At 37.8% G+C, this 22688-nt stretch overlaps 1 protein-coding gene and 2 non-coding genes across 6 annotated transcripts in view; all 3 read right to left on the bottom strand.

Annotated features, from left to right (window-relative positions):
• NAP1L4 (nucleosome assembly protein 1 like 4) overlaps positions 1-22058 on the bottom strand; it is a 28295-nt gene extending 6237 nt beyond the window's left edge. Inside the window, exons 1-15 of one of the 4 annotated variants that reach the window (XM_068399345.1) lie at positions 21972-22058; positions 17835-17866; positions 16571-16632; positions 14961-15060; positions 13881-14022; positions 13690-13776; positions 12027-12152; positions 11247-11318; positions 7570-7709; positions 5469-5614; positions 3838-3860; positions 3054-3173; positions 2731-2760; positions 1380-1436; positions 185-222 (exon numbers count right to left, since the gene is read on the bottom strand). In XM_068399345.1, the coding sequence (XP_068255446.1) occupies positions 217-222; positions 1380-1436; positions 2731-2760; positions 3054-3173; positions 3838-3860; positions 5469-5614; positions 7570-7709; positions 11247-11318; positions 12027-12152; positions 13690-13776; positions 13881-14022; positions 14961-15060; positions 16571-16632; positions 17835-17848 (1125 nt within the window). In that variant the 5' untranslated portion in view covers positions 17849-17866; positions 21972-22058 and the 3' untranslated portion in view covers positions 185-216. Of the gene's footprint in view, positions 1-184; positions 223-1379; positions 1458-2730; positions 2761-3053; positions 3174-3837; positions 3861-5468; positions 5615-7569; positions 7710-11246; positions 11319-12026; positions 12153-13689; positions 13777-13880; positions 14023-14960; positions 15061-16570; positions 16633-17834; positions 17867-21971 lie in introns of those variants that run through there. The other 3 variants (XM_068399343.1, XM_068399344.1, XM_068399346.1) reach the window with 3 other exon arrangements.
• Positions 9910-10030, bottom strand: LOC137663265 (small nucleolar RNA SNORA54). Its single transcript, XR_011048165.1, has one exon. It is a non-coding gene; the product is annotated as a small nucleolar RNA SNORA54 (small nucleolar RNA).
• Positions 13355-13482, bottom strand: LOC137663264 (small nucleolar RNA SNORA54). Its single transcript, XR_011048164.1, has one exon. It is a non-coding gene; the product is annotated as a small nucleolar RNA SNORA54 (small nucleolar RNA).
• Positions 22059-22688: the final 630 nt, after the last annotated feature.

The following is a 22688-nucleotide window of genomic DNA, read 5'->3' as shown; positions in this document are numbered from 1 at the left end:
AATTATATAATTTAAAGGCATTCATCTCTATACACATTTCTTCATTTTTTACTAATAAAACCTAAACTCTGAAGTCACCACTCCCCCATTTCTTTTGCCCATACAAGGGAAAAAGAAAAACCAGAAAACCCTAGAAAACAAATGGGACTCTCAGAAGTTAGGTATGAATGGAATTCCACCTTACCTAGAAATGTATGAATGATAAACAGACTTAAATTACACCTAAATGGGAAAAAATTGAAAGGAACTGTCAGCATGAATGAAAAGTGAAATGTACAAAATAATACAGGAGGCAACAACTATAACCTTCCAAGATACCTTAAGCTTTTTTTCCTACAGAATACCAAATCCTTTAAAAGGATATTTGATACTTAGCACAAATATACTTCGACTCAGAACTATCTTTTTTTTTTCCTCAGCTGTCTCTTTTTCCTGTTACAGGCACACCACTGCAATACTCATTTCTACCACTCTAATCCTGTTTGACCAATCTTTCCACAAGACAGACTTTCTTTAGTATACAGTATTTCTCATTAAATAAAAACAAGCTCAATTCTTGATATGATGACAAAAAGCATTTGCTAGTGATGCGATGATGTATATAAAACTCTATGTCAGAAGAGCGACACATTAAGCTGCTGCTAAGACTTTCATCCAAAGATCAAGCAGCTTTGTGTGCCCTTCACTTTTTCATCTGTACCTTTATCAAAAATTAAAGGTTGATATTTTAAGAACTAAATGAATGCAAGCCTGTCATCACTGTCCCAGCTTCACTAAATGTAAGCATTAGCTTTACCATGACTGAAGGACTGAAAAATACCTATCAGAAGGAGCATGAACCCTTAAGGCTGAATTTTAAACCAGGTCTTATAAAGTTTAAATTTTAAAGTTGGGGACTAACTTTTTTTTGTGATTTCTAGCTGAGTACAGACATGTGGAGTCTAACCTGCAGCCATTAGGACAACCAAAAAGAACAATTCTAAGAAAACAGAAAATAAATAAACAAGCTAGTTGAGACTTGTCAGACTAATTCTAAGTTGAAGTCCAGCCACAGAGTATTTGAAATAAGATCTTTCTAAAGGAAAAATATATATCGTTATTATACAGAGATACCATTTAGAAGTAAAGGCACAGAGTTTGGAAATCATCTTTTTCTTGGTGCAAGTTGGAAGACAAAACCTACATTTTCTCAACTTATGGAAACATTAATATTTCTTTTAAGAGCAATTTGAGTACTGAAGATGAAGACACTGCAGTCAGAAGTTAGGGTAGTTTTTGTTTTTTAATAATTTATTAGTCTTTCCACAAACTGTTATAACCTTAGTTACATTGCTCATGATTATAGTCTGCATTATGACTAAGCACACAAAAATCCTTACCTTAGGATCACTCTCTGCATCTTCCTCTTCTTCTCCCTCCTCTTCCCCCTCCAACTCCTATGACAAAATAGAGATAAACTAACAGAAATTAAAACAGGTTAAAAGTGCAACTTTTTGTAATGGAGAAAAAAACAATATAGCAAATTATATTACCACTGTATTCCAGAGTGTTTCAGATGTCAACATTAAAACTACTTGGGCTGACTTAAAAGAATTCAGCATCTTCAAAAATCTTAAAAGCAAAATCTTTAAAAGAAGATTTAAAACATAGATTTAAAAAGATTCAGCATGGCTTAAGGCAACCTTCCTACATAACTTTTAACTTCTACGTGACGTATTATTTGCAATTTTACAGTTCTGGTAATAAGTATGTATGTTTAATTTTGTTCTTTGTTTTGACTTCCTTCCAAGAGTGTCTGTCTATTTGGATTACTGTGGACAGGCTATGTATTCCTCCACAGGACTTTGCAGTATTTTCGTACTCTGTTGTACACATGCCTACATCCAAGTAGTAACATCTGGCACCAGAGACAAATTAAAAATACACGTACACTTCTATCAAGACCCAGCTTAAAAAATAAAAATAAGAAAATGCTTAGTCACCCAACAGCCTAAGCCCAGAAGCAAAGACAGAAAAGAGACTGCATGCAGAAGGCTGCCAACTCACATCAGACCACCAGCTCAGTAACTTCTGATGTACTCTATGGTGAACCTGATGACAGTCAGGCATGTACCTTTAACCAATTAGCAAGAACACCACAGTAGCAGCAGTAAAATAATAATATAATTATCTACAAAGGATATTAATTCATTTAAGTGTGGTATCATTTAGCGGTTTTGTGCAAAGTCTTTCACAGTATGTTTGTATTCATACAACACTAAACGGACTGGAGCTCTTGGTATACTAGAAATTTCAGCCTAAATTAAGCCTTTATCCTGAGCAGTTGCTCCCTCTCCCTTTTTTACTTTACATTTAGCAAGGCCCAGTCTTCAAGTTTATGACAACTAAAAGCTGACAGCTGAATTCCACTAATACTAAGTAACACATATTTAAGAATAAGACTGAAGGTTCTTATGCAGCACTCAAGAAAAAAGTTCATCTTTAATTTTCAAATCATGTCAGAAAGTAGCTTTCAAAATACTAGAAAAAATGAATAAATGTTCTACAGAAAGTACTTTTGTGAAGAGGAAAAACAGCCATAGATTTTGTAAGTCAGAAATGCTTTTGGAAAGAAGTACCCTACACAAGAGCATTTATGAACAATTATTTTCTGCTTTATATAGGACTACTTCTGGAACTGGAATGCAGTAGGTAATTTGTTATCTACAAAAGATACAGTATGCATCTCACCTCCTCTTCACCTTCTTCACCTTCTTCAAACTGAAAAATAAACCCAAGGTTTTATTAGCTCTGTTAGTATTTGCATAAAATCTTCTGCAGTAATAGATCTAGCATAATCAAACACAGTAGCTGAAACTAAGCCCCTTCCAGAAGCAGAGATTAACAACTCATAGCAAGTTGAATGATTTTTTCCTATTCCTAAGCAATCGGAATCTCTTCAGGTTTTTTGTTATTCTCATGTGATTAATATATGTACTAGTCTAATCAGAAAAGGAGGATGATATTATTCACGCTGTATATAGAAACAAAGAAAATGCTGATAGCATACATACGTTATCATCATCCTCTATAGCTTCTCCAGTGAAATAAAGGACGGCACGAGGGACTATCCTTTCACGGAAGAAGTGTCCGATTTCAAAATCTGTGGCTAAAGTGAACTCTGTATCTTCATCCTGTAAAGCAAGTCAGTTTGATTTTTCTACTAAAAATGTGATGTGCTACAGAGGAGCAAACAAAAAGTATTTGAAAGTTACAGGTTTGAGAAACATCACAATGTCATCGACAGCAACCTTTGGGTCACATGTACTTTCATTATACTTAGCTTTATAACAATAAAAGAAATATTGCAAGTCTAAATCCAGTTTTGCAGAATTGAGATGCATTTTTAAAGTTTCCTTCTTTCTACATACAGGCTAGTGGCCTGCTGAAACGCTTTCTATTACAAAGGCTCATACAGACTTTGGTGGTTCTGACACTTGACATTACAGAATTGTTCAGACTGCTTCAGATTTCTTTTTTTTTTTTTAAAAAGAAAACCAAGATACCAGCTATGTAGTAGTACTGAGTGGCTAGAGAAAATAATGACCTCTTCCTAACAGTTATCATTATAAATGTACTGGATCAGCAAGCCGTGTAACAGCAAAATGTCAACAGATTACTTGGAGAAGTCAACAGTACCTTTTGTTTTATCAAGATGAAGCTCAACTTTGGCAAAAGCAAAAACAACAATAAAAATACACAGTACTTAATAAGAGAACCCAAATAATCACTATAGAGATGTTTAGCAAAGAAGACATGGCAGACAGCAATTGTGCAATTTCAGAAATGTAAACTTACCAATGACTCTCCATCACCAGATACTGCAAAAAGAAAATACAGAAAGTTTAAGAAAAGTTTGTATAGTCTAGCCTACCTCAATATTCAAGATGACAAAACACAATATAAATAAAGACCTTTTCACACCAAAAAACACTGGGGTTACAAAGTCTTCAAAAGCTATTAAACCTTTAAGACCATTCAGATTAATCTTAAATTAAACTCACAGAAACTACACTTCCAAGAATTTTACATGTTGTAATAAGAGCACCAAAGCTGCCATTCTGATGCCAAAGGTTTTTGTACAGGAAGTACTCTTTGCAAAGACAGGTTCCAAAGGCAAGCAGATCACATTTCTCCCCTCAAACAGCAACACGTTTTGTTTCTATAGCAATGCCACAATTACAGTAACTTTATTTTTCTAGAGCACTACAAACCAGCTCCTCTCCCCAAACACAGATAATACCAAGTAGATTAACATTTTGTCATGACTTGGCAAAGCATTGTTGAAAAGAGGCCTGGTACTGAACTGGGTGGGGGTTTTTTTTTGTTTGTTTAAAGAGAACCACAACACCAAAACCCACCAAAAACAAACAAAAAAAACACCCCCAAAACCAGATTTCCCTCCTCTACTCCAAGTGCCATGGTACTGTGATACTGTTGCAAAAGTGATAATTTGGATCAGTCTGTTCTCAAGTTGAAAATGCAAGTTATCAACTGCCAGCAGATGTCATAGTCTTGTCTTCATTATATAGCTACCTCCAGAGTATGTCCTTTAAGTATTAAAAAAAAAAAAAAACAACAATATAAAACCATCATGAGGCAAACAAATCTCCACCCCTTTCTGAAAGCAGCAAGTAGTTGTAACAAAAATAATAAAGATGTTTAAGTTAAAGGACATTTCTGTACCAAACAAACTCCAGTTTTGGAACTACTTATCACTTGTTTCTTATCCCTGTGTACACATGGATTTGCAGTGGTATTTAGAAGGGAGAGGTGCTCATAATAACCCACAACTGAATCAAGAACTAGTGTCCATTTGGTTCAGTATACTTCTGAAGTCCACAAAGTAAACTCCTTCTATCCATGTTTGGAGGGAAAAAAAAGTACAATGGGAGATGTATCAAGAAGAAATAATGCTGTTGGAATCTAAATTGTTTTAAATATGTGAGTACACACCTAACATTAGATAATTAGGAAAATCAGGAAGGTATGTATGGAGCATTAGGGATCACTAATTAATCATAGAAGAAACCACAGGAAGTTTCATCACTTAACACAAAGGTTTAAATGAAACCAATATGGTGTAACTTGGAACAATGAAAGATATTTCTTTCACATGTTAAAAACCTCAAATTGATGCATGGAGCCATCCTGTGGTAAAAAAAGTCAACTTCTTTAGGCAATTCTACATGAGACTCTTTCCATACTATGAATCCTGTTTATACAGCACACCTAATGGCCAAATTCTATAGAATAATGTCAGAATGAAATTATCTGTTTGGATGGGCTGCAGTTTGCCATCTTCCTCTAGTAAGAGGAAAGTATATAATGCAGCAGCATAAACAATTTGTATGTTTAAGCTGTATGAATACAAATAAATAAAACACAACACATTTTAACAATCCTAAATTCTCAATTTCCAAGCTTACCTTTTATTGGGCTGAAGAAGTTAAAAAAAGAATCATTAGGTACTTGTTTAGTAATTGTCCGAACTGTGCCTCGACCCTTGTGTTTCTGTTTTTTCTTGATTGTTTTAACTGTAACATTTTTTCCTTTCTTCCAGTCAATAGTACACCTAGAGACAATATGTGGTAAACAGCATTTTAACACAAGACACCAGGAAAATAGGAAACTGAGCATTAGAGCAACAAACATCAAGGCAAAGATGGCTTATCATTCTCTAAGGCTAGTTTTACATACACTGGCAACAAGATACCAAGTAGATGCACGGTAGTGCTATATACTATGTATATGTTGGACAAATCAAATATTTCCCTAAATGAAAAAGCTAAACAGTTTGTCTACTCAGCATAATTATTGTCCTCACCACACCCATACTTTAATACCTCTTTGCCCCATCTACTAGAGTTTTGTAACTGAGGACATGATTAAGCTATTCCAAAAAAATCTCAGCAGTTGAGAATTATTCTTCAAACAATCATGCCAGTAGAAAACAGTATGTTACATCCTCCCACTACAGGCCAAGGCAGTGTCCAGTTACCCTAAAAATAAATGCACAAAGAGCACCCAGGGAGAAGCACATTTCAGCTCTCCAAAGAACAGTGCTGAGGCTGACTTGGCAGTCAAGCACAGTAAGCTAGAAAGAGCTTACTTTTCAGTTCCTTTCTGCTACTGTGTAAACTGACACTTTTCATCTCAATTAAGAGTCTCTATCCTACCCAAAACTGCATATGGCAAAGAATAAGCAGTAAACACAGCTAGTTCTCTTCTAATGGAAATAATGGTGTCACATTTAACACTTAAATGCCTCAAAATATCTTCTCCTCTGGATAAATGGTCAAAGTCTGGGGTTTTATAGTTAACCTGGATGAAAAGTCACAGAAAAATGTTTTCCTGCTCTCCTTCAGTACCTATAACCTTCATCAGGACACATGAACTGCAATCAAAGTTTTGACATACCAGCAATTTTAGAAAGGGATTCCTCTGTTAAGACTTAAACAGAAAACATTTTCTGTAATTAAAGTTTTCTTCAAAATGGACTAGCCATTTGCTTAGGCACAACTTTCACTAAACATGCAAGTAGTCATTTTGCCTCACTGTGGGCAAATACTCAATTGAAAAGCCAACATGTAGCACTAAAAGCCAAAAGGTTTTGAGGTTGTCAGTGTGCCTTCAAGAAATCAAGTATTTGGCATTTCTTAAGTGTTAGTTTAAAAAAGAAAACCCAACACACAGAAAAAAGAACCACAACAAAAAAACCCCTCTCACCAAAACCCCATCCTTGAAGGAAAGGGGGAGACCAACAGAAAAAACACCAAGGAAGCTAAGAAAAATAAGGTACAATAAGGTGCTCTGCTGTGGCACTGAACATCGGTTTATAGAGCAGAGACCACTGATGGGAACAGAACAGGTTAGGTTAGACAGAACGATCTTTTACCCAAAGAAAAAATGTCTAACGTGGTGTCCAACTCGCTGGACTTCCAGAACAGAGATGAGAATTCACCATCCCACAGTCAGTTTCTGAACACATTTTGACGAAAAAAATTGCTGCATTCTGAGTTCATTCAGAAGTATGCAGCCACAACTGCCAGGACCAAACTGCACGGCCACTACGTTCCAGCCTCAAAACAGGCTGAAAGAACAGAGCATACATATGACCAATTCCTCTCAGATTCAAGAGTACCGCTGGAATAAAAATTGCTGAGGAGATGAACAAGAGTCCAAGAGAGTCCAAGGCTACTTATCAAACTGTGGATGGGAGTCTATGAAATGCAATGACTAAAATGAACTTACCTAATTATCTGGAAGTAAAAGGCTTGTTACCTCATTAATGATCTATTAAATTTGAAATGTCTAAGATTTAAAATGCATACTATGTTAAAATGTATCTATATCTATGTCTATGTATCTGTTACTTCTGCATGCTGAGCCTAATATCATCATCATCCCTACAAACATTCCCAGTTTTTAACTCAGCGAAAGCTTTATTTTATCTTCATTAATCACTGTCACAGTAAGAGAAAACTGCTATTACTTCAGAAGGTTTTTTGAATTTCAAGTGTTCCTTACCCCTCACAATCAACTATTTCAGGTCCTTCAAATGAAAATGGATCTGTCTTGTCTGGCTCCGACTTCATCTTGTATGTTTTCGTCAGGACTGAATTAGAAAAGTAGTCATTGGGCCCAAAGTGGAACTCTAATGAGAAAGACTGGAAGAAAGTTCCATTAGTTTTATGTTACGACTAATTTTTGTCTTTGAAATAGTGTATCAGTAGAATTACCATTAATCAAACTCTGAATACAAGAAAAATAATAAGAACTTGATGGCAAACGTATCTTTCAAACTACAGCAGAAACAGGAAATGAAGAATGTCAACCAATTCTGAACATGCAAGAGGCTAGAACAACCTTGGCTAATATTAACATTCAAATTATGATCAGGTAATCTACGACATTTCATTGACCTTTACATATAGAACTGCTGTCTTAAAAGCAACCATAGAAATAAGTACTCTGAGAAAAGTCTTGGTTTAATTTTCTGTGGAAGCCTAGTCATCATCCCTGTTTTAACAGGATAGAGCCTGAAGCAGGTGTTTCTGCTTATGTCTGAGTTCACCCCTCCCGTGGTACCTGAAAATGGTTTGCAGAAATTCCGTTTCTTACATGGAGAATAAAAGGCTACAGTCACAGAAAACTGCAGCATACACAATGCATCGATTTTCAGATCTGTAAAGCTTTCAAAAACCAACTGCACAATGCTATATATGCCCATTTCGCATTCAGGATCAACTATGAACTATTTCAAAGTAAGACAAAATTCAAACTGCTTTAGAACAGAGGAAACAATAAAGGTTTTCAGCAGTGTTGTTTTAGATACTTTAAGGGGGAAAAAGTCTGCTTAGGCAGGTCAGTTCAACAACACAGAACGGTTGAAAGTCAAAACCCCCAACATCACCATACCTACTGCACAGCCACAGAACGCTTAACAGTTACCTTAAATATTTTATTTACTCCCCCAGCAATATGCCGTAAGAGCTAGACCTAGTGTGCATACAAAACAGATTAAGTAATTGCCAAAAACACTACAGCCTTGAACACACTTCCCCAGGCACTCTTTAGACTCAGGCCAGAAAATAGTCTGTTACCACCCAAGTCTGTCTTGGCCTCCCCTTTTTTGAAGGCCTACCATGTGTAGACAGGAGAAGTAACTCTGGGGACAACAGCCTGTTCATCAAAGATATTTATCCCTCACCTATCTCGCAAAGGCCTCAGCCTTTCTGTACCAGCTCCTTTCTATGACATTAATCTCCTCATGTGACTGAAATCTGGAAAGATAGTGGTGAAGGAGTGATGGGGACTGGTAGCAACAGCAGCCTTCCCAACTCACAGGCTCACAGTTTAAGGAAAGGAAGCCACTGGGAACCAGATGTGCACTGCAACAGACACATTGGCTTCGCATAGCCTATTTCAGTTTACTTCCATTTTAAAGCAATTCAGGATAGCTAGTATGGCTTGGTAGGTGTCTTCAACTAAGGCAAATCTCTCTCTCTGGCAAACATGCTTAGTGGAAGAGCTACAAACTTCACTTATCTGCTACCAGTGACTAACACTCATACCCAAATACTTCCACAAACTGTCACCAGTGTTACAAGTAGGTAACCAGAGGCATTACTGAACATGCAGGATCCCAAGGACTAGCAAGACAAAAATATCTGTAGACTGCGTTTCAGTATTTCATTCCATACCTGCTAATTAGGAGACAAGAAGAAGGTTCAAGTTTCACATACTATTTGAAGTGTTGTAATAACCTTTCCAGTAGTCTTTATTTGGATGTCTTTACATTTGATAACAGCTTACCTTTGTAGCATGTATTTCTAGATTTTCCCTATAGTATGAGAAGCTCTCATGAAATTCAAAAAAGAGAACTTCCTTATTTTAAGCTACTTAAGTTATACCCAGATGCATCATACAGGTTTGAATATGGTAGCTAAGGATCCAGGCGTCCAAATAGGTATATAAGTAGAAATTATATTTATACAAACATATGTACATTTATTCATATATTATAAATAAGCAAAAGCAAACAGTAAGAGAATCACTTATGCTTCATGCAGATAAAAGCTTATATACATAGGCTATAGCAAACAGACCTTTGAAGCACCATTACTGTAGTCAGGTAAATCTACTTTTTGATGATAGTTAGGAAATTCCTAACTATCATGTATTTCTTCTAGTGGCAAAACCTAATCCCCAGCAGAATTAGTATATTTATTACACTCTACTTATGTGACCTTTTTACAGTACGAAGCTACCACTGCCACAGCAATTTTCAATAGCCAGAGAATTTCAGACAAGACAATCACGCACAACTGGATAACAGGTTTCACTGAAGTAGTTAGGAATGCATCCTTTTGTCTCCAAATACAGAAGGGACATGGAATTTGTCAGCCTTCCATTACTGGATTTCTTTTAGCACTGGAATGGAATCTATTCACAGAAATGTGCTGTCAAAAGGTTACAAACAGTGAGAGACAAGATAAAACTGTTGTTTTAAGAGCAGTTCAACTCAAGGTACTGTAAAATAAAGCTGAGAACATAAAAATGCTATAGGCAAAAATAACTATTCCCATATCATCCAAATGCCACCGAATAGATATGCTTCAAGATGAAACACACCACCTTCTCAGAATACTTTACTCTGTGCTTAAAGAATTCACTTTCTTCATAAAACTCATATCCTCTTCTTCAGCCCTACCAATATTTAGGAACTTAATTCCCAATTTTATTCTGTCCGTACTACTTCCCTTGCTTATTACCAGCTCAAGTTTTTTGGTACTAACAGGAAAAGAACAATGAGGACTAAAAAAAAGAAAAAAAAATTACTTCAGCTGTTATTAACCTTTAAAAGGTATTTTGAGAAAGTCCTTCCATATTTCTTACATGAATCTTCAGTGAAGCATTTCTTGCTTTTATCTTAGACTTTGTCAGAAGAACTACAACTCCGCAAGACAAAAACACCAAACGTAGAGAAAAAGCCACAAGGATGAAGTTTAAAGAAAGGATGTGTAGGCTAAAATCCTATCCTTCTCCCTGCCTCCCCTTCAAAAGAAGTTCAAGGAATAAGTATAGTCTGCATGAATTAAATAAGCAACAGAACAATTTCTTTTCAACAAACTCAGTATCTGTTTCTGTACACTGAACTTAAACAAGAGAACAATTTCTGAAAAACAGGCAAAGTTGTACTTTAAAAATTATGCATTAAGTACACTTTTAAAAGAGCATCTAATATATTCTTCTGTCCTTTTCAATAGGCACAGTATCCACCATCATTGTTTTTGATTAATCTTACTAAGTCACATCTCTCCTTTTGGTGAAATAGTCAATATAGTAAGTAGCACCCAGAATTTTTTTCACAATTCATTTCCAAACTAAAGGCATCCATGTAACTTTATTAGTAAGAGCAGCTAATTTGGAATTTGAGAGAGAAAAAGAAAGAGAAAACTACACAGAGTTGAGCCAGAACTGGAACCTAGAAACTACAGTGATGTCAGAGATGTCCAGGCTAAGGATGAAAGAGCAAAGGGGCAGGAAAGCTGAAGATATATCTTTAAAAGGCAAAGCATGAAGATATTAGCCTAGAAAGAACCCCCCCATACATTCCAGCCAAAGACAATGGAATGAAAATTCCAAAATGCCATTCACTCCATTGCTACCATCTTTATAAGAAATAACCAGAGAAAACTCACCATAGGCTGTCCAGGTTCTGAAAACTTAACTTTAATATCCTGCAGGTGTTTCAAGATTGGTTCATCATATTCCTAAAAAAACAAAAGAAGTCCTATTCAGCAGGTAACATTCAGAAGAATAAAATTCTTAAGAAAGAATCAAACCTTGTAGGTATTCAACAATTTCAGCTAAAGTTCAGATTTGGATCCAAATTTCTTAATCATAGCTGCAAATACCACATGCCAAATTCTCAGTTGTTAGGCCTCATCTTCAGTAAATAAAGCTGCTACCATGCTAGGCTGCACGAATATTACTGAAAATAAAATAACCTCATACAGGATATTTATTGCTGGTGAGATTCACAGAAATACAGGCTTCAGGGAATTCTTCCTTAACAGCATTAAAAGCAATTAATGTAACTGAGGGCAAAACTACGTAAGCTATTTAACATGAATTCAACCAATCCATGGCTATGCTTATATCCTTGCAAACAAACCTTTATGGACTAATTAACAAAGCTACAGGGGAACAGCTGTTCTTTTAAACTTGCATTTTAGTATCTACAAAGGTTGTTACAAGATTATTTCTTAAACAATCCATATAGTTTGGGTTTAGCAGTTTCAGTCAGCTGTTCTGCTTGTCCATCACTTTCAAGCATCTTCAGGAATAATATTAGGGATTCTGAAGACTCAAAGATTTTGTTTCACACACACATTCCACAAGCACTGACTATTCATTGAAAAATGTAGCAAATTGTTTAACACATTACACAAGTTATTCTTTTCAGAGGATAAACTTACTTGTACTAATTCACTGAGCATATCTACGTTCCTAAATATAGTAAACCAGAAGTCTGGAATTCCTTTGACATTTGCCTCTTCTGTTTCAGCTTTTTCTTCTATTACCACTAGATTTTTCAGGTCTCCCTGAGAAAAAAATACAGAAACATTTAAGATATGAAATCACAACTTCTTAATGTATTTAATAAACAAAGGTAGATGTACAAAACATTTGCCATCTCTGAAGCTGTGTTTAAGGAACCTTTAAAGTTTACAGTTTTTTCTGTATAAATGAAGAGACACAAAGTTTATTTACACAACTAAACATAAATACACTTAATTCAGATTTACTTTCAACTCATTTGGAATTCTTCTGTACAAAGACTAAATAGACTGAGTGACAGTTTCACTGACTTGACAGACAGAAATGTGTTTAAATTATTTCTATCTTTCTACAAATAGAAAAAAAAGAAATTTCTATTTTTCTATTCATCTCATTCCTGTAGCTTCATGTGCCATTTACAGTGTTTTATCTAAAAATTTTAAATTTAACTTTGCCATCTGAAATACTGTTTTAGCTTTCCAATTTTGCGTAATACCGGGTAAAGTTGGTTTTCGTGATTATTTTTCATTATTACACTGTTATTAATCTTCTGTGATACAGGATTCCCTACACATAACTGATTTCAAATGTTATAAAAAAGAATGACTAAGCCACTTCTCCACCCCCAAAAAAAGCAAGAAATTCACAGTCTGAATTAGTTGTATTGCACGTTTCCTTTTACACCACTAGATAGCAGCAAATATATAAGATCTTCTGAACAGCAGCTACTTGGGTTATGACTAGCCAAGAATATGAAGCAGCAGTTTAGTTGCCATCTAGACATGTTTCTGATCTTGTAGTAGCATTGAATATGGCCCGTCAATGCTGTATTTACACAAAGTCTAACAAACTTTTTTGCTTATGCACACACAGTACTGTGTCATGCTAAATCTCATGAGATCAGTGAAAACAGAGAACAATTCGCTTTGTATACAGAACAGTGTCCAAAGGAAACTGAAGGAGAACGGGCCAAGGAAAAAACCTGACAGAATGGCAAACACAGCATTGTAAGTAGGTCACTTCTCTGAGAAAAAGAAGCAAGCCATAAGTATACATCTCCAAAAATTATGATAGAAGAGTAAAAGGCAGCCTACAGATTATATTATCCCTCCTAAATCTAGGTATCTCCTACTCAATAGGCAAGTAGGAACCCACTAGCCAGCATACATTTTATTAGGTTAATTCCGTTTTATGATTAGGTGGCATGTGTGCCTAACCTGGCCTGTATTTATGGAATGAAAGCTAATTATGTCCCCCAAAATAAAGGGGACAGGCAAACAAACAGCCAGCCTTCTATTATCTTGGGGTATCATGTAGCACTGGAATGGAACCCATTATCAGAAAGATACTGTTAACAGGTTACGAACAGTGCAAACAAAGGCAACTTTTCAATTCACTCAAGTTACAAACCTGAAAACTACACTAAAAGTTTAAAAGCTTTCACTGGACATAACAGTGTCTTCACCACAACAGCAGTTACTGATAAAGCCTTTATCTCCAAAAGATGAGTCTTTCAATAGAAAACACTGTACAGGAATTAATTCTCATATATCTGTAGTTCATTATCCAGCCTGTACTCACAGCTAGTTTTTCTTCTTCCTCATTTTCACTGTGCCATTCTGACTCTGCATCTGTGGGTTCAGCTTCCCCATTAATAAACTCTCTTCTCTGTGTTAGAAAAATCAAGAATGTAATTGAAGATGTAAAATTACATATATGCAAACAGAACTGACTCGGCTAGGAGACAAAGATTATATATATAGTCATCCCACCTTATCAAAAAGCGGTTGATAGAGTGCTGCATATTTTCTCTCTAAATCATGTACTTCTTCGTAGAATTTAGCTTCTATATGGGCACATTTCACCTGGAGCTGTTTCAAGGCATTGATTCTCCTTTTCACTGCTTTTGGTAAACTAAAAGTAAAATTCTTTTAAGGTTAACAGTTAGTTGCCTTAGCATTATTTAACACATCACTGTAGAACAGGTTGCTTATAACTAAATGCAATTTTAAAATAAAAAGCTTATGTCAAACATACATATTTCTTCAAAACCTATTTCAAAAAGTTGAAAGAACCTCTACTACCCAAGTTTTTCTCAAAGGTGTTATCTTCTCTTCCATTCCCTGGAGCCACCACCCTCCCCATGTAGTTCAGAGATCTGAAATTAATACCTTTGTTTACACCTAAACTTTGAGGCTAGAGTTGTGCTAATCCATCTATGAAAACTAAGAACTGTGCATTCTACAGGAGGAAAGTTTTGATTCAAGGGTCATTCAGAAAAGCACACACTGCCCATCTGTACTTTAAATTATGAAGCATTTATATGTAGTCCGGTAAAAAGAACTTTTTATAGCATTTATAATTTTTAGAAAAAGAAGTCTAGCAGCTATTCCCAGTCAAGAAATAAAAGCACAAATATCTAATAAAGACTAAAATTTTAAAGTCTACTCTACAGTTAATAGAAAGCTAAGCTTCAAACTAAGGATTTACAAGTCCTGAACTCTCTACTACATCCGGGACAGCAATCTTACAGAAACCATCTACCAATGCAGCACACACCCTGACAGAATAAGGGTCACAGAAGGAAACAAAAGGGGGCGACGGGAGTTATTTCTCCCCAAAATAATAATAGTAAAGGAAAATACAGAACTGAACAAAATTTTGTTTGCAGTTTTGTGTAAGTAAACTAAAACTTGACTCTTCCTTCCAGAAGCAGGCCACTATGAATCACGGTTTAAGTCAACCATTTTTCTTAGTGAATCATTTGTTCTAATTTCCTACCTTAATTATACAGTAATAACATTCTATTATGCTTTCAGTCTTTCAAGAATTTTATTATGTCCTGTACTTACGTTTCAATGTAACTTGAAGGAGTAAGTGCTGCGTTGTCAAGACGTTCCTGTAGAGCTGCCAGGACCTGTGGATTTTGCATCACTTGATCTGCTAGCTTTTCTACGAAGACAGAAACCCATTCTTAGAACAAATCTGAATATATTTATAGCACTTTTGTCATACTCTGTGTGTCTTACAGCAGTGACAGTAAAAATACTCACTATTTTCCAGATCTCAAATAGCACACTATAGTTAGCTAATAACTCAAGCAAAATTACTTCAGGATCAGATTTCAGAATGATAAAATTGGATAACGACAGAAAATGCACCTTTCTCTTTGCAAATACATAAAATCTTTGCTTTTAGAAGCAAGTAGTACATTGATGACATAAGCAGATTTCCTGTCTTCCCTTCTAGGTAAGAAAGCGCCAAATAGGAGTTTCTCCATCCTCCCTCTACACTAGCTGTAGCTTATAAGCCACATAAATTTGCAAGAGAACCACTGAATTATACTTCCATGTGCTCTCCAGTTAGTCTGACTCCTGAAAAAAACTAAGAAAAACTGTGTACTATACAACAAAGCAGCACAGCACTATGACCACTTCCTTGATAACTACTAGGTTTTTTACATCGAGATGCTTTTACAATCTGTAAGACTCCTCAGTCACCGTAACAGTTCACAGAAGAGTAATTTTACAGGACATCAGAACTAAAACACTTCTGGTTAGGAGTAAAAATCCTTACTAATAACCACACAGGTGGTCATAGTTGGAAAGATGTGAAAAGCAAATGTCTTCCCTTCTTTTTCACCGCTCTTCCCTCCAGACAAAAAAAAAAATAAATTCCATAGCACACGCTAATGTGATGAAGCTTTTATATAAGTGGGTTTGTATGCTGTATTTTGTTTGGTTTTGTTCTTTGTTTGGGGGGTATTTTTGGTTGTTTTTTCCTTAATACAACTTGACTATAAGAATTATTCAATGGTGTCTACCAGTTTATACGTGATTTCCAACTGCCAGTCACAAAAGCGAGACCGAAAATTCAGTGACCACATATGTGAAACATTTCACTATAGCTTACAAATTTGAGCATTCGCGTTAATAACAGAACTGTAGCTTTTCTGCATGTAGAAGTATTAATTTGAAAAGCATTATTCAGTAGTTATCTGCAGACCTTCCAAATGAAGAATAAAACCCTCAAGAGGACATATAATAAAGATGCTTTTTCCTACAAACAAGATAGTAAAGAACTAGCATACATACAGAACTGCTCATTTTAATAATTATGCTGATAAAGATTACACGTTGTTAAAAGGTAGTCTATATAGGCCTTATTGCAAGTGTCTAGTGTGTAATTTCATGCAGTATTGAAGCATCCTAGTCCTGACATATGCAAAATTATTTTCACTGTTACAAAAATATAGCCTTTATTTTGCTCTTGGCTGCAATAAACATGGAAAACATCAAAAAGTGAACAGTTAGCCTAGAAACCGTTGCTTTGCTTTCACTAATGAACACATCTGTAGTTTTGACTGCAGAGGTTTTGGAACTGTAGTTAAAGAAGCTTCAATACACAAGGCAATAGGCTTATTCCACCTTTGTAACGTTACCTACTACTATATATTTCTTACCTTTTTTGTCACTTGCATTTTTAGAGGCCTCCACAGAATCTGAAGCAGTATCTTCCGTTTTACTAAAAGAATTGAAAATGTAATATATTAAAAAGGCATCACTTCATAAAAATGTTAACACAAGAACAAAAGTATTCTGAATTTTCAGCGTTTACTACAGGACAAGTTTTGTAAACAAGTATGCCACTAAAAGACATTTATTTACGTTTTCAAGCTTCTCAAAACTTAGAAGTAAAACTTCGGATATGAAACTAGTTCTCCTAAGATGAACAGGATCCAAAGGAAAGGCAAAAAAAAAAATCCCAAAACAAACCAGAGAAACCCCAAAACAAAAGCCACTGACAGATAAATTCATCTCATTAAGTTAATGGCTGTCCTTTCATCTGTACTGGGTCACTCTGGACATGAAAATGTTATTATTACTCACATATAAAAATACAAGACATCCTTTTAGTGTAAGTGACAAAGAAAAACATGAGAAAGGACACAAGTAAGAAAGGAAGATAAACAAGAGATCAAAGCTCTTTGTTTCACATTTCCATATCAAGTTGTTCTGATTAATAGTAAAAACATTTGCTTCTACTCTAAAAAGAGATGTTCCTGTCCTCTCCACCTCCCTGCCACAATGTCTTCCATCACATTTCCTGAGCTGGAGAAAGAGAGGGCCCAGAATGAGTCAACAGCCAGCAAGCATGCCCTGTGTTCCCAGCCTGTTTATATGTCATAAAATGCAGACTGAGTATTGCTGAAATTAACCCTAACTCAGATACAAAAGGAGAAAAGATATCACATACGCAAATCAGTGTTATCAGTTACCGGATAGACTAGCTTATCCAGCTTACCCTGGTGCACTGCAAGCCTTGAAAGACCAGCATCACATATGTATTTACATCAGTTTAACACTTACTTGTTCCAAAAATGCTATAAAAACTAGAAAATAAACCAGTGCCTTTTGCATGCTTAAATCATACAGATCAAAGAAACAACAAGGATCAGTCTTTAAAGCATTTAATATGAACACTGAAAACAATCAAGACAAGACAAATTATGTTAATACAAGAACATTGTAATTCTGTATCCAATCCAATACAATCTCAGCTTCTCCTGTACCAAATGAACGTTTTGTCCTTGCTGTAAGGAAACACAGTCCAGTTAGAGAATATATTACCATTTTCTTCTTATCCAAGTTTGGTAATCCATTCCTCATAGGTAAAAGAATATTCTCCCACAGAAGACAAGATTTCAAGAAAACAGTCCAACATACCTGTTATCTGCCATCTGTGTGCCTGTATCCACCTGCAAGTTGAAATACAGTGTTTAAAGATACTTTAATGGTAATTTGTTTACCTCAACAGGAGGTGAAAATAGAACAGGTCATCATTTAAAACCTCAATATAAATTAAGAGCTGCTGGTTTTGCTAATAAATTCATCATGTATACATGATGAATGTATACATCTCTTGCAGTAAAGTGAATAGCTCCCATAATACCCAATCCAAACAGGAACTTGCTCAGAGTTTTTAAACAGTCTGCTAGGTGCTTTCATTTAACCCTTTTAAACTCAATTTTTTTCTGTTAAGTATTCCAGATGTTAATCCATTTCTGCTAGATCATAAGTCTTCAGTCTGAAGACAAGTGTCACAGTTTCCTAGAGTAGCTCTGCATTCTATTAAAAAAAAAAAAATCAAGCCAAAGAGGAAAATAGAAATATATTTATTTTCTATTTCCTTGACAGTATCACAGTAAATAATTTTTAATCTCTGCATATACTAGATTACTATGCCTGATATGAAAACAATGAAAGTTCAAATGAATTACAACAACTACAGAATGACCTTTTTCTTATGTCACCTGAGCAGAAAAATATGCCTCATTTGTCTGTCTAATCAGAGCTATTTTTGTGAGTAGTTGCTTCTGCTACACTACACTGAAGGACAACCTAAAACTGCCGCTAGATAAAGAGAAGCAAAACACTGAAGGAAAGAAAATTATTTACCAAGAGAAGGGTTTCTGACAGCAGCAACGAAGTCAGAATCCCCTACATAAAGATTTGCCTTGAATTTATTTATCAGGAGTGAGAAAACAAAGAGGAAACATAGAAATTGATGTCTTGGTATTAGCAATGATTGGAACCAAGTTTAGCGCAGCTACCCCAGCCCCCAAGATCTAAACTAGCTCTCCTGAGAAACCAGAGGGAGCCAGTTTGTCTAACTTATTTTGCTGTTATTTCTTTAATGGGGTGAAATATCCAAGCCTGTACATCTATTTTAGTTGGGGTTTTTTTGGGTTTTTTTGTTTGTTTGTTTGTTTACATATTTTAGTAACGTTCCCCCTCCCCTATTCTAAACAGTTCATCGCAAATCCAAGTAATCACTACATACCATGCAGAAGCACAGGTGATATTTTCCACTATCAAGCTTTCAAGAAAGCAGATGTTAGTCTGCAAGTCAAATTTAGAATAAAAAGTACCTTCCATCATTTATGAGATTTGACAGGTCTGATTTCTTAGATTCTATAAAGGTCAAGCAGGCTCATCTTTAGCCCAGCTTCCAATACACAGCTACCAGAGAACCATCTGAGTGCTAATGACATCTTGAGTGGCAGCCAGAGCAGGGGGCCCAGAGGTCTCATGCACTCTCCCGTCTGGAAAATGCCAATTCCTGCTCCAAACTAGAAAAGCAACACTTTCACAACAACTTAAATCGAGTCAAAAAGCTTTGCTCAGTTACAAAAGTACTAAGAGTATAGTTTAGATTATGCCACAGGAAGTAAAGCTGCTTAACATTTACCAAAAAAGCATATGAGCCCACACTATAGACTAAGTCCATGAACAAACAAAAGGGGCTTCTTGTAGACTAGATGCTTCATCAACCCAGGCATATTTATTTGCAAACACTTATTCTTGCCTTAAACATAACAAGAGAAAGTGGCAATGACAGTAACTATCCACTAGAGCAAAAACGAAGAATTTTACTATCTTACAGCTGAAGAAATAAAGGAGCATACAGAAGTCTTTCCTTCCATAGCAGACAGAAGGCAGGAAAAAAAAAAAGACATGATTAAAAAGGTAAGACATAGCAAATTGACCCAATATCAGAGTTCAGCCAACAAGTTATATGATCCTAGTCACTATTAGAGGAAGCAATAGTAAGCAACTAAAAATGCAGACTTGCATTACTTAAAAATTAGCCTTGAAGACTTGTCTCTTCCAACCTAGGCCCAGTGACAGAGCTAACGGAAAAAATCCACTCCACATACAAATTGTTCTGCTCAGTTTGTGCTGTATTTCCTGCTGGGAACCACCTCTCAACTCTGCTGAGGAAGACAAGATTCTCATTCCATCCTCATTTGTGTTTGGAAAACATGGAATAAAGTTCCCATAACTTGAATAATTTTTAAATAGAAGTTGAATTAATCTCCACTGGAACAGACATGAATTGGGCATGTTCTGGCAAAAGCTATTCACCTGAGTAACAAGAAACAACAACAAAAAAAAAGAAAAAAAAAGACACCACTCCCTGGTTCAAATACATACTTTAAGTCTTGTTTCGCTCCTCAAAATTGTTCCTTCAGTAACAAAAAAGTAAAAAGAAGTATATAAATAAATAATGAGAAGAAGCTTTCTTACAAAATAGCTTGTAATTCCTAGCTGCATTACAGCTGTCTTAAGACGACTTAACTGCTACAGAGTTACTGACAAAACTGGTAAAAGCTAGTGAGTGCAGGGGAGGGGAGAGCAAGGTAATTTTAGAGAGACAAAGTTAAATGCACATTTAGTTGAAGAAGTACAGTAGCAAAGCACTGAGCCTTCACATATTGCCTTAGTTATTTTCCAAGCAAGTAAGCTCAATTTATACAGAATAAAGATTTGAAAAAGCTATCAGAACTCCAAGAAAAGAATAGCATAAGCTATTGTTATTATTGCTACCACCACCAATAGAAGGCTAAATTCGTATCTTATTTTTTCTGGACAGTTCACTGTTTTCAAATAACTAATGCAGACATGAAGCTTTGTGGAAAGAGGTGACTACATCAACCACTTGTCCCACAAAGCTGGCTGCTGCAATATGTCTAGCACAAATGTCACGCACCACTAGTCACGTAGAACAGCAGGAAACCGTGAACTCAATACACACTAAGATAGTAAGAGCTTATTACAAGGACAAGTAATATCCTGAAGGATGCAAATTTAAAGCAAAAGTCTGTACATTTAATACATTTAATAGTAAGATATATTAATGAGTACAAGTGTATACAGAACAAATTTTCTCTGCTAAAAAAGCCTATGTCTTGTTGTACAAACCTTCCAAACACAACTAGAATATGATGCAGGAAACTAAGGGACTCCTGAATTCACAGGAAGGCTTCTACCCACAACTGTTAACTGTTTTTCGTAACTACAACAAATCAGAAGGGAAAGTTATGACTTCCGTTTTAGAGCTGCTGGGATGCAACTCTGTGGGAAGCCACAAACATAACAGTCTGAGATTTTTTGTAAGGAAAATTACAAGCAATAATGAAAAAACAGTCGAGAGGAAGAAACTCGTTAACCTGCTCCACAAGCCCTGAACAACAGCAATACTTCAGCTCACCTTGGAAGTTTTCTTGAGGGAACACTATTTTGGTTAGAGATAACTTTATAAGAATTTGCCTAGTGGTTCTGTTTTCATCTGTAACTTACATACTTGCTTCTCTACCTTTTTATTCTGAAGCCTCGTAGGCAAATATTACACGAACGGAGTCAGACAAATCCTACAAACGCCGGTATTATATGCAGTGAACAATCGTAGCAGCAGCGAGAGTTTTAAACAGGCCCTCACTTGGGAGACGGGGACCTCGGAATAAAAAACTAACCCCCAAAGTCTCACACGACGCTGAGGGCACACAAGACTGCGGATGAGGTCAATACGAAAGAATCACGCCCGACCTAAGCGGCTAAGGGCTTGACTCAACCCGAGCACCGCGGGGTGAGAGAGACAGAGAAACTGTTCGCCACAAACAACAGCCCTCCCACCTTCTTCCTCCCCCGGGAGGGCGGGTGAAGGGAGGGCTCGCCGCCAGGCTCTCCAGGGCGGGCGAGAGCGGCCATACATGTGGCCGGAACCGCTCCGTTCCCCCACTGCCAGACTCGGAGCGACGCGACTCCCCTCTCACTCGGTCCAAACTTCTCAAGCCAGCCTTAAAATGGTGTCTGACCGGGCCAGGCCGAGCCCGCCCCTCCCCGCCAGGCGGCTCCAAGCGGCCTCCGCCACCACCGAGCTCCACCCCGGAGCAGGCCCCAAAGGCCGCCGCGCGCGCGCCCCATCCTCGCGCTGCGGTCGCGGCGGCCACGCCAGGCCCTCCACTAGTCCCACCGGCCACCCAACGGGCGCCCAGCGCCACGGCCCCGCCGCGCCCTCACCTGCCTTGGCCCCGCGTCCCCTCACGCCCGCAGAGGCAGCAGCACCAGCCCCTGGGCTCCTCGCAAGCACACTCGGGCTGCGCCGCCGCCAAGAAAGCCCCCTCCCATTGGCCGAAGAGCAGGCACCTCCCTCAGCAAAGAGGTCGCCGATTGGCCCTGACAGCGCCACAGCTACGGCGCCGCACGCGGACCCTGTTGACTGCCCGCCGGCGCGGCGCTCAGCCAATCAGAGAGCGAGCGCGGATGCGGGGAGGGGGGGCCCGCTGGGGGATGTGCGCGCGGGGCGAGCGGCGCGAGGGAAGAGCGCGTGATCCGGGGGGGGTCGGCTCGTTCCTGCGTCCTTAAAGCGACAGCGGCCGCGGGAGGGGCGTGGGGGACAACATGGCGGGGGGTGCTCGGGGGTCTTTGGGCGCAGTAGGCCGCGCTCGCGGAACGCGCCGGGAAAGGCCCTCCGCGGGACAGCCCGCGGCCCTGGGCCGCGGCAGGGGCAGGCAGGCCCCGGCCCGGGCGGAGGGGTGACCTCCCGCTGTTGGTGCTGCGGCGCCCGGGTGTCCTTTAACCGCCCCGGTGGCGCCGCGGCTCCGGCGACGGGAGCGATTTGCTCGAGACCGGGCTGGCGGCCGCGGCAGGGAAGGGCTAGGGGCCGGGGTGTGTGCCCGGGAGCGGCCGGCCCGCTCTGCCGTGCAGTTCGGAGGAGGCGGCGGCGGGCTGAACGTG

The sequence above is a fragment of the Nyctibius grandis genome, chromosome 4 (genome assembly GCF_013368605.1).
Source record: "Nyctibius grandis isolate bNycGra1 chromosome 4, bNycGra1.pri, whole genome shotgun sequence".
Lineage (NCBI taxonomy): Eukaryota > Metazoa > Chordata > Aves > Nyctibiiformes > Nyctibiidae > Nyctibius > Nyctibius grandis.
Note: the sequence above shows the minus strand (reverse complement) of the source record. Positions and strands in the feature narration are given on the sequence as shown.